The sequence below is a fragment of the Neoarius graeffei genome, chromosome 1 (assembly GCF_027579695.1).
Source record: "Neoarius graeffei isolate fNeoGra1 chromosome 1, fNeoGra1.pri, whole genome shotgun sequence".
Taxonomy (NCBI): domain Eukaryota; kingdom Metazoa; phylum Chordata; class Actinopteri; order Siluriformes; family Ariidae; genus Neoarius; species Neoarius graeffei.
This window is the reverse complement of record NC_083569.1, coordinates 14,352,038-14,364,837: the sequence shown is the minus strand read 5'-3', so window position 1 is coordinate 14,364,837 and position 12,800 is coordinate 14,352,038. Positions and strand designations below refer to the sequence as shown.

Here is a 12,800-nt window from a genome sequence, read left to right as displayed (position 1 = left end):
TATTCGTCTGGACAACAGGATGAGAGAACGCCACCAAGCCTTGAGCCCCCCCAGCCTCCCTACCTCTACCTGGAGACCGTCTACCTCCTTCAGTGACTGTCCAGAACCCATGCAAGTGGGTCGTACTCGCCTCTCCGCATCTGAGAGGGAGCGCAGAAGGAGGGACAAGTGCTGCATCTACTGTGGCAAGCCTGGTCACTTCCGAGCATCATGTCCCGAACTCTTGGGAAAAGGACCGCCCCGTCCAGCCGAGGGAGGGTTGTGACGGGGCCTACCCTCTCTCCCGGACTCCCTGGCCAAGGTATCTACATCCCGGTCTCCATCTCCTGGGGTGAGTCTGTCCACTCTTGTCAAGCTTTGATAGACTCAGGGGCGGCTGGGAACTTTATGGATATTCACTTCGCCCAAAGCATCAATATTCCGACTGCACCTCTTGAAGTCCCACTGTCTGTGTCTGCCCTCGATGGCCAAGCGTTAGGTGATGGAAGAGTCACCCAAGTTACTTCTCCAGTTTTCCTCCAGTCTCAAGGTCACAAGGAAGAAATATCCCTGCACCTGATTCCTTCACCTGAGTTCCCAGTTATTCTAGGCCTTCCTTGGCTTACTCGCCACAACCCTCGCATAGACTGGGTAACAAGCCAGGTTGTGGAATGGGGCCCTGCATGCCATGCCTCTTGTCTGCTCTCTAGCTCTCCTGTGTCTCCTGCCGAGCCCCCTGATCTCACCGAGTTATCTCAAGTTCCCACAGAGTACTGGGATCTCAAGGAGGTATTCAGCAAGAGCAGGGCCGCCGTTCTTCCTCCGCACCGGGCCTACGACTGTGCCATCGACTTGCTCCCTGGGACTACCCCTCCTCGTGGCAGACTGTTTTCCCTCTCTCAGCCAGAACGCAAGGCTATGGAGGAATACCTCAAAGATGCCCTGGTCTCTGGGTTCATTCGACCCTCCACCTCACCTGCTGGTGCCGGCTTCTTCTTTGTCGGCAAGAAGGATGGGGGGCTTCGACCATGTATTGACTACAGGGGCCTGAACAAGATTACTGTGCGCAACCGATATCCCCTTCCGCTGATGTCCACTGCTTTCGACCTGCTCCAAGGCGCCACCGTCTTCACCAAGTTGGACCTACGGAACGCATACCACCTCATCCGTATCCGACAGGGAGACGAGTGGAAGACTGCCTTTAACACCCCGTCTGGGCACTACGAATACCAGGTGATGCCCTTCGGACTCACCAACGCACCAGCTGTTTTTCAGGCCCTAATCAACGACGTCTTAAGGGACATGATTAACCTATACGTTTTTGTCTACCTCGACGACATCCTTATCTTTTCCAAGACCATGCAGGAGCACCGCCACCATGTCCGCCAGGTTCTCCAGAGGCTGCTACAGAACAATCTGTTCGCCAAGGCCCAGAAATGCGAATTTCATGTTCCCGAGGTCTCCTTTCTGGGATTTATTGTACGGACAGGCCAACTCCAAATGGACCCTGCCAAGACCCTGGCCGTCCGGGATTGGCCTACTCCCAAGTCCGTTAAGGAGGTTCAGCGGTTCTTAGGATTCGCTAACTTCTACCGCAAGTTCATCAGGAACTTCAGTTCTGTGGCAGCACCCATGTCAGACCTCACCAAAGGGACAGGTGGATCTTATGGCTGGTCTCCTCAGGCAGAAAAGGCGTTCAAAGACCTCAAGGACCGCTTCTGCACGGCACCCATTCTGGTTCTCCCGGACACCTCCCAACCATTCATCGTGGAGGTGGACGCCTCGGACAGTGGTGTCGGCGCGGTGCTCTCTCAACGTTCGGAAGGAAAGCTGCACCCCTGCGCTTACTTCTCCCACCGCCTGAGTCCTGCTGAGTCCCGGTACGATGTGGGGGATCGAGAACTGCTAGCGGTCAAACTGGCCCTTGAGGAGTGGAGGCACTGGCTGGAGGGAGCACAACATCCATTCCTGGTTTGGACTGACCACAAGAACCTGGAGTACCTCCAGCAAGCCAAGAGACTGAACCCTCGACAGGCTAGGTGGGCCCTGTTTTTCAGTCGGTTTGACTTCACCCTCTCATACCGCCCCGGCTCCAAGAACACCAAACCTGACGCACTGTCCAGACTGTTCTCTGCCACTAACAGGGAGAATGAAGTCGGGCCTATTATCCCTGTGTCCCGGATTGTGGCCCCTGTCCGCTGGGGTATTGAGGAGGCTGTCCGACGAGCCCAACGCCAGGACCCCGGTCCTGGGACGGGGCCACCAGGCCTCTTGTACGTCCCACATCAAGCCCGGGCCAAGGTTCTCCAGTGGGGTCACTCTTCCCCTCTCACCGCCCACCCGGGAGCTCGGAGGACCCTGGACTTCCTGAAAAGACGCTTCTGGTGGCCTAACATGGAGAAGGAAGTAAGGTCATTTGTCCTGTCCTGTGAGGTTTGCACCAGAACCAAGAACCCACGACAGCGTCCCCAGGGTCTCCTGCATCCTCTGACCATTCCCCGGCGTCCCTGGTCCCACGTGGCAGTCGACTTTATCACGGGTCTCCCTGAGTCACAAGGTAACACGGTCATTTTGGTCTTAGTTGACAGATTCTCCAAGGCCTGCCGCTTCATACCACTGTGCAAACTCCCCTCTGCTCTTGAAACTGCGAAACTTTTGTTTAATCATGTCTTCCGAGTCTTTGGTCTTCCACAGGACATCGTCTCAGACCGAGGGCCCCAGTTCTCCTCCCGAGTGTGGCACGGGTTCTGCAAGGTCATCGGAGCCACTGCCAGCCTCTCCTCTGGGTTTCATCCACAGTCCAATGGTCAGACGGAGAGGCTCAACCAGGACCTGGAAACCACCCTGCGAGGCCTGGCTATGGATAACCCGACATCGTGGAGCACCTGGCTGCCATGGGCGGAGTACGCCCACAACACCCTGCAGTCATCGGCCACCAAGCTGTCGCCATTCCAGTGCCAATTCGGGTTCCAGCCACCTCTGTTCCCGGACCAGGAGGAGGACGCGGGGGTGCCCTCGGTCAACCAATATGTGAGACGGTGTCGCAAGACCTGGAGCAAGGTCAGGAAGACCCTCATACAGACCTCCAGAACCAACCAGACTCAGGCCAACCGCCATAGAAGACCTGCACACGCTTTCCGCCCTGGGCAGCGTGTTTGGCTGTCCACTAAGGACCTTCCACTGCGGGTGGAGAACCGCAAGCTTGCTCCTCGCTACACTGGCCCCTTCAAGGTGGTGCGCAGGGTGAACCCTGTCTCCTACCGGCTCCAGTTGCCCCGGACTCTGAGGATCAACCCCACTTTCCATGTTTCCCTGTTACGGCCCGTACTGACGTCTACGTATGCCCCTGCCCCTAGGAACCCCCCACCCCCCCGCATCTTCCAGGGGCAGACTGTGTTCACTGTGAATCGCCTGCTTGACTCCCGCCGGGTCCGCGGCGGGTTGCAATATCTGGTGGACTGGGAGGGCTATGGTCCTGAGGAGCGCTGCTGGGTTCCTGCTCGGGATGTCCTTGATAAAGAACTATGTCGGGACTTCCATTCGGCCCATCCGGATCGCCCTGGGAACGTCAGGAGACGCTCCTAGAGGGGGGGGTCCTGTTAGGACTAGGACTGTTTTGGCCTCTAGAGGCCGCTGTTATTTCCTTTTCATGTCGTGTTTATTTTGGCCTCTAGAGGCCGCCACTGTTCCTGTGTTTTGTGTTTGTGTTAATTGCCTAATTATCTTCACCTGTGTCCTTAATTAGTTTGTCTATTTATACCCCTGAGTTCAGTCCTCTTGTCACGGAGTCTTTGTGCTGTTATGTTTATCTCCAGTTTCCTTTGTACTGTGTTTTTTTTTATCTTCTTAGCTTTTGAATTTTTGCACTTTGCTTTTCTTTTGGATTATACTCTTTGGTTTTTTTTTGTCTTTTGTTTTGCCCTGTATATAGTGTATATAGTTTAAATAAACCTTTTGATTCTTTTTCTACTTCCGCCTCACGCCTCTGCATTTGAGTCATCCCCCTGGTGGCCTAGTGGGGGTTTGCTGGATTATCACACCAACGAACCAGGTTCGAATCCCAGCAATACCCTAACACATGTTTGCCATGTTGTATAGTTTATTTAAGAAATTGCATAGAGTCATGTTCGTGTCATCGGCCCTTTAAGTTGTGTCGTCATTGTCATATTTTTTTCATTTCAAAATTCACCACACATTCTCTACTAGGGACATAGGGGACAGACACCCTCTTCTTCCACAGCCATGGACAGGGATTGTATAATATCCCTGGAAAAGATGTTTTGAAGGCAGCATATGTTCCTCCAACATCTCAATGTACTTTTCTACATTAATGCTGACATCACAGAAGTGTAAGTTACCTTTGTCAAGGGCACTGACACAACTTCATTCCATGACAGACCCTGGCTTTTGGACTTGTTGCTGGTAACAGTCTGGATGGTCCTTTTCATATTTGGTCTGGAGCAAATGGCATCCTTTTCTTCCAAAAAAGACCTGGAATACTGATCTGTCTGTCACAATACACATTTCTACTGTGTGATGATCCATTCCAGATGCCTCCGAGCCCAGAGAAGTCAATGGTGCTCCTGGACACAGTTAACATAAGGCTTCCTTTTTGCACAGTAAAGTTTTAACTGGCATTTGTGGATGTGGGTATGCATTAAAAGCGTGCTGGCATCACTGTGTGGTAAACCAGCTGCTCAGCTGCAGACAGGAGAGCCTTGCAGAAGGTGGTTCAGACTGCTGAGAAGATTATTGGGTGCCCTTTGCCCTTTCTGGAAGGCATCGCCAGTTCTCGCTGCCTCTCTAGAGCCAGGAACATTGCAAGTGACTACTACCACCCTGGCCACCACCTGATTAGCCTACTGCCTTCTGGCAGGAGATACAGGAGCATCAAAAGCAGGACAAACAGACTAAAAAACAGTTTTATCCCGTGGGCAATCAGGACTCTGATGGTCAATTAATCTGTGCGTGCAATATACTTATGGTGCAATATATATACTTCCACAGACACTAGTTTACTGCTATTTTAGTATTGATTGTGTTTTACTAATATTCTTAATATGCACTAATCAGTAGGAGCACCTACAGTTTCGTTGTACTTCCTTTTTGCACAGTAAAATTTTTAACTGCCATTTGCGGCTATAACTCTGTATTATAGTGCTTGACAAAGATTTGCCAAAGTAATCCTGAGCCCATGTGGTTCTATCAGCGCTAGATGAATGACCATTCTTGATGCAGTGCCGTCTGAGAGATCGGAGCTCACCGGCATTCAGCTTAAGCTTGAGCCCTTACCCTTTACGCACTGAAATTCCTCTAGATTCCTTGAATTGTTTAATGATGTGATGCACTATAAAGGGTGAAATATCCACATGCCTTCCTATCTTTCATTGTGGAACATTGTTTTTAAACATGTCAATAATTTTTGCACACATTTGTTGACAAACTGGAGATCCTTGGCCCATTTTTGCTCTTCAAAGTCTAGGCCTTTTCTGGATATTGATTTTGTACCAAATCATGATTACAGTCACCTGTTTCAAATCACATCATTATTTATTTGTTTTACCTCATTACTAGCCCAAAATTTCCACCATCCCAACTGTTTTTGGAACGTGTTGCAGGCCTGAAATGCCGGAATGGATGTATATTATAAAATGAAGTTGATCAGACAAAACATGAAATATTTTGGGTTCATACTGTCTAAAATTAAATACAAGTAAAATTAGAAATCGCTGCTTTCTTTTTTATTTGCATTTTCCATACCATCCCAACTTTTTCTGATTTCAGGTTGTACTATGCACAGAAAAGACACAGAGATAAATAATAGCTGAAGGGATAGAAGAATTTCATGTCTTTTTTATATCCACACTCTGTGGAGAAAGCAGAGGTAAGGCAGAGGGCCTAATCTTTATTGTGCCCATTTATCTTTGTGTGCGTGTGTGTGTGTGTGTGTGTGTGTGTGTGAGAGAGAGAGAGAGAAAGGAAATAGCCTCACCATTGCGGTCAATGGCAAAAGGTGTGTTTTGCGTAATGATCTCATAGTTGCAGATCTGGCTGTACTGGGCCGAGCAATCCTGGTCCCAGGCCTCCACTTGCACAATGCTATCATAAATCTTCCCCTCTGTCACTGTGGCCTGGTACACCGGCTCTCGGAAAGAAGGAGAGAACTCATTCACGTCCTCGACCTGGATGTGGACCACGGCTCTAATGCACAGAATGAAGCAAGGATAGAATAATGAAGAGAAGTGCAAAGAGGTACAAAATAAAGGGATAAAATTGCACTGACACCATCACACAAATGTGAATTGAAAAGAGAAATGAAATAGAAAGTTTGGAAAAGCTTTCAGCAGGGTCAGATATATACTTAACAACTCACAGATCATACACTGATACATTTTTACTTAACTTCAATTGAACTGATGGAAAATAGCAAATGAAAAAAAAAATTATGAATGTAGATGTATTCTCGAAATGCCTTGAGAAATTCCAACCCATCCCATATTTAAGCCAGGTAGCTTTAGCTCCAGATAAGCAATGGTGTTAAATGTGCAGAGTGTATAGCAATGCACATTTAATTTCCTGTAAGTTTAAGGGTGATGATACATTGAGATTTCATATAACATCTACACACTTGTGGCTCTTTTTCCAGCTGTCTCCTGAGATGTCAGCCCCACAGTCATAAGCTTGAATGATGAAGGTGAACTCCTTTTGTTGCTCGCAATCAATGGGACCAGATGCTTTCAATACTCCTTCCCCTGACGTCTTGTTTAATACCTCTGCCTTGAACGGCGTGTCCTGTCCATGGATCTTAAAAGCACAAATTTCTCCTGAAACAGTAAAAAGCAACAGGTATAATGAGTTTCATATATGCATGTCCAGCTTTTCAATCCCACCATCATTTCAACAAGGCATGGTCTCATCTAAATTTCACAAAGAAGGTTGTTCTTGCTTGAATATGCAGGGTACTGGGTGTTTTACTGCTCTAAGACTGCTTATTCACTCATTTCTTTATTGCGGGTGTACAATCACATTGTGCCAGAACAGAGCTTGCAAGTCTGGAATGTTGAATGGGGTACTGTAAATGTACTGACCTAAATTTTTTTAGATTCCTGTCTCAGTGGCACATTGTTAACTGGCCCTTTTCAATTTCTTGCCAAGGAGAATTCAAGTATGAGAGCTGTACTGAGAGCACAGGGAGGATTTATTTTCCCTCATATGCATACAATTTAATGATGACAAGTTATTGTCTTGCAATAATGAACTATGGGTGTTTCCTTGTGTCTTCATGTTCTGTACGCGACAGAGATATAAATATAGCTTTTGAGAGTATTAATTTGGTTTACTGTTATGCCATAGAGAAGACTTGCCCACATGACCATGAAATATCTGCTGATGCCATTCCTAATGCAAAACAGCAACAACAAAGGATGTTGTCTTGCTATTATAGCAACTCCCAGTGTTCCTTTGCAATACTTCCTCTTCCTCACCATGTCTTGTCAGGGATTTGAAACAATGGTCAGGAATGTTGGAGATAAACAACTGTCATGCTCCAACAATTTACTCCATGGTTTGGGCTATATAGTTGAAGTCACAGTAGTCAACCACAGAAGGCAAAGGGCCATGTACATAATGTATGACAGAGTAATAAGAGTTGGTGGTGTAGTGGTTAGCACTGTCGCCTCACAGCAAGAAGGTTTGGGGTTCGAGCCCAGTGACCAGTGGGGGCCTTTCTGTGTGGAGTCTGTATGTTCTCCCCATGTCTGTGTGGGTTTCCTCCGGGTGCTCTGGTTTCCCCCACAGTCCAAAGACATGCAGGTTAGGTTAATTGGTGACTCTAAATTGACCATAAGTGTGAATTGTTATTTGTATCTATGTATCAGCCCTGTGATGACCTGGCGACTTGTCCAGGGTGTACCCTGTCTTTTGTCCATATTCAGATGGGATAGGCTTCAGCTTGCCTGCAACTCTGCACAGGATAAGCGGTTATGGATAACAAGAGTTGGCAAGACTTCGCAAAACACCTGTTAAACAGAGAATTGGCATGTCTGAATTTGTTCCCTGTTCACCATATGGTCCACTATTTAGGGTGCAGCATTTTGTATTGTTGGAATTTTCAGTGGATGCATTATATTCCTTGGATAATTAGAAATCCAGTATACAACCTATGTACACTACCAAGTGTGGCAATGCACAGAAATTTATTTCAGCTTAAGATATACTTGTCTGATTTGACAACCAGTAAACTTAACAGATACTTGCTAGTTGGGTATTTAATATAGAAAATTGTTCAATACTTCTATAATATTGCGGTTGTAGTTTAAAACATTTAATGGTGTATATACAACACAATTATGTGTTTCCAGAGCATTCATTAGTAAGTCAGGCTACCATGCATTACTAGTGCTCTATATTGTAAATAGTGAATGAGTAAAGTATACATTTTGGGCACCAGAAAATAAAATTAAAACAGAAAAAAATAAAGCTGCTCAGTATTTGAGAGACTGAGCCCTCTGCTGGCTATGGCTCTAACTGATTTTTCATTTTTTCTCTGCTTCAAAATGGCTTGCTTTTCTCCCATAAACATCTCTCTGGTCTTCATGTTAGTTTATCCTTTTTAGCAACAAATTCAGTCTTCACAGGTGAAACCAAGGGCTCAAATCAAGAACCAACATTCAGAGATATTAACTATTTAAACAATCAATCAATCAATCAATCAAACAAGGCACACGAAACATGACAGTTACACATTCCAATATTTTTGAACACTTGAAAAATGGGTGGGTTCAATGAAAAGCAGCCATGTTTTAAATTGTTTAACAAATCTGGATATAAATATCAGGAAATGAAAGCTGAAATTCTGACTTTTGTCTTATATTCATCTTTTGATCTCAAGACCGAATGTCTTTAGTTTATTGCAAAAACAACAGAATTGTTCTTGCCATTCCAATACTTTCGTAGGGGACTGCACCTCTACTTCACTATAGACCTGCTATTTTGCCTCACTCTTAATCCTTCTCTTAGTTGGTGGGCATGGCTGTTCTGTATCCACTGGCACTGTTAAATCTGGAGCATTGTCATTGACAACATTCAGTCAAAGCCTTTAAACTATTTTTGACAACATTTTATAGAAACAACACAAAATAATGCAAATATAATGGCTCAAAAATGTCCAATATTCATAAGTGTCATTTAAAGAGGGAATGCCAGGGACACTTTTGGCTATGCCTGATTTTGTCCTTGTCACATTTTAAAAGCATAAACTGTTGAATTGCTTGAGAAAACCCCCTATCCAAGCACCTTACAAAACCAAACAGAATATAGTATTTCCTTACCATTAAATTGACCCAAGGTACTCTGGTGGCTAAAGAGTGCATTGACTTTTAATGAAAACTGTCCAGTTGGAGTGTGTGCCCACATCATTGCTTAAAGTGCCATTCCACCATTGGATGTATTCTTTGGCATAAAATACAATATATTTTGACAACATATATAAATGGTATCACTAGATAGAGAAATCTTTTAGCTACAAAATGATACATCAAAGGGGCGGCACGGTGGTGTAGTGGTTAGCGCTGTCGCCTCACAGCAAGAAGGTCCTGGGTTCGAGCCCCGGGGCCGGCGAGGGCCTTTCTGTGCGGAGTTTGCATGTTCTCCCCATGTCCGCGTGGGTTTCCTCCAGGTGCTCCGGTTTCCCCCACAGTCCAAAGACATGCAGGTTAGGTTAACTGGTGACTCTAAATTGACCGTAGATGTGAGTGTGAATGGTTGTCTGTGTCTATGTGTCAGCCCTGTGATGACCTGGCGACTTGTCCAGGGTGTATCCCGCCTTTCGCCCGTAGTCAGCTGGGATAGGCTCCAGCTTGCCTGCAACCCTGTAGAAGGATAAAGCGGCTAGAGATAATGAGATAAGATGAGATGATATATCAAACATAATTTTTTGACAACGACAAGTATATTAATTTTGCGACCAAAGTCACCTACCCTTTTAATTTCCGCGCGTAATGTCATCGGCAGGTTCCCCTTCTTGTGTACCACGTGACGTGTGACGTGGCACATATTATCAGCAATGGCGGATAGAACGCGATAAAAATAATACCAATAAATCTAGCTAATACCTATAAATCTAGCTAACTGAAAGATTAACTCAAAATTTTTCGCAATTTTTTTGGCCCCCATATACAAGGAGAAATGACTCTCTCACTTTGGGGGTTTCCTGGTCTAAAAATAGACCGACACGTGGTACACAAGAAGGGGAACCTGCCGATGACATAACGTTTCACTACCACGCGGAAATTAAAAGGGTAGGTGACTTTGGTCGCAAAATTAATATACTTGTCGTTGTCAAAAAATTATGTTTGATATATCATTTTGAAGCTAAAAGATTTATCTGTCTAGTCATGTTGTCATAAAATATATTGTATTTTATGCCAAAGAATACATCCAATGGTGGAATGGCACTTTAAGGTATGCTCTTGATTTGTATCTGAATTATTTTATGCACTGCAGAGCCACAGGATTTGCCGATTGCTAATTGCATGAATGAGCATTTGCTCTTTCTGCTTGTTTTACATCACTACATTGTTACGGTACATTGTACATCATTTACATTGTTTTCATCACTAGGGTCTGTTAAATCTGGCAACAAATTATTAAAATAGATATACCCTAGTGTCAAGTGGATAAATTCTAAAATATACTATTACATCTCTCTAAACATGGCATATTGGACTATCAAAAAAAAGTGTTGCTCTTTCTGCTTTCCAAAAGGTGCCATGAATTGCAGAGAAATGGTTATGCCTGAGAGCACTTCCCCAGTGCTCTGAACTCACAGTCACACACACTTACTTTTCCCTTGCTCACCAGCATCTACAATTTGCTTGCGAGTCAAGGTGCAAATCAAAGCACCTTGCATTCATTTTAATGAGCGTGTTTACTGATACTGCTCTGCATGCACAGTTTGGCTGCTCTTGTGTTCTCTACTAAAGATACTGTTTAAATGCCATAACATCTTAAAATTCAGGACTAAAAGTTCACAGTTCATTGTAGCAGCAGCCAACATAAACAGAGCTGAATAAAATGTTCCATGATGCCCCGTTTGCCAGAAAAAAAAAATATACTGTATATACACAAGAGTGGACAATAGATAATATATGACTAATACTCCTTCATATTGGTGGGGTGTTTTTACTGTTTCCTTGTTTCCTCGCAGCCATTCTGCCCTCAAATGTCATTGGAAAGGCAAGGCTTAAAGGGCACAGTGAAAGAAGTGACAAGTAGGTTGTGGGGCTGTCTATCATAATGGTAACGTTGACAAAGGTGCTGCTAATGCCAGTTACTCTTTTGGTTTTTGCATGCTTTTTCCTCCATTTTCTCCCTGATTTGTTCACCCATCAACTCCCACCCACCATCCAGCGCTTCTCATCAATATGACAGCTAACAACTGGGGAGGATGAAGGGTAATATGCACTTTCTCAGAGACACGGGATGCTGAATACATCCTTTCCAACTACAGCTCATGCAAAAATGCCATCTTCCACATACATGAGGACGCAGATGCCCATAGTTGTTTCGTCTTGCTGTGACTGACTGGACACAGACAGAGAGAGAGAGAGAGAGAGAGACACTATGCCATCCCAGAAAGCACAGGTGCTCCCTTGACTCCTTGACCATTGTGTGGATGTGGATTCAAACTTGTAATGAAGGGTATGGGTAAGGGTAGGGTGTTGCATCGTTCAGTTGCCCCTTTTCAAGCCTTGCAGCTGGACTGGGCTGGCTAAAATCATGTTACATATCTGTACATATCATAATTCAGCACCAATGTCACCAAAGTGACATACATAGGGAAGAACTGCAAAGCTTTGGGCACCATTTTGGGATAGCATCAGCAATCACAATCTAAGATAATGTGTTGATTAAATGTAATTAATTGAAAGCATGGTAATGCAGCTCTTTTTACCATACAGCAAGCACAATACCACCGATTCACAAGTCTCTGAGGTTAGCATTGAAAAGAAAACGTTCTTTGTACTCCAAGTATTATGAGGTTGAATGAAGAAAGTTCAAGTAGGCGGATTTAGTGGAAGAGGCAAGTGTATAAAGGCATTGTTATCAATTGACAGAACAGTGGATGAAAGTGTGGGGAGCCATCAATCAAAGCTCAAAGAAGAGCTTGAACTATATAATTATTGGCTCTTTCTGCTGTCAAAACTTATGGGTCAGTGCCTTTTGTCCGCCAAGCTTTTGGGGGAAAAAAAGCCTAGTGTGCTGTAGACGAGCAGTACCACCTTTTTACTCTAATGGATAGAGTGCTTTATATGACTTTCTCACACCACTATCATTTGCCACAATGCTAGTACTTTTCCTTCTTCATACACACTTAAATAAAATTTTCTATAATTACATTTGTTTTATACAGCAGAACAATATGGCCAAAAATGATACCATGATACATTTTTATATGTATTTATTATGCAATCTCTTAACAGCCATACCTTTTAAAGAACAGACTTATAAATACCCCAGATTAAAAAAAGTGGTAGCTTATATATTATATAATAATATGCAGAGAGATACATACTGGTAGCTAGTTAAATGCCAGGCTAAGGGGGAATAAAACAAGCATATGTATTCTGAGCTCTTCTTCTAGGCATAGCCCTTATCCTTTAATAAACAGTTTTTAATGTAAGTCATAATGTTTGTGCCTTCAGTAAAAAGCCAGCACTTCGTTGGCTCACATTTCAATTATGGGTTGTGGTGTTTTCAAATCAAATCATGGAATCAGGCTGACTTTGGTTCGTATTTTCTCTCTGCATTGTGGACAATAT

General features: G+C 44.6%; 1 protein-coding gene across 1 annotated transcript in view; it reads right to left on the bottom strand.

Annotated features, from left to right (window-relative positions):
- clstn2a (calsyntenin 2a) overlaps positions 1-12,800 on the bottom strand; it is a 206,335-nt gene that overhangs the window by 155,483 nt on the left and 38,052 nt on the right. The window contains exons 3-4 of the mRNA XM_060917795.1: positions 6,608-6,803; positions 5,972-6,180 (exon numbers count right to left, since the gene is read on the bottom strand). Of these exons, the coding sequence (XP_060773778.1) occupies positions 5,972-6,180; positions 6,608-6,803 (405 nt within the window). The remainder of the gene's footprint in view (positions 1-5,971; positions 6,181-6,607; positions 6,804-12,800) is intronic.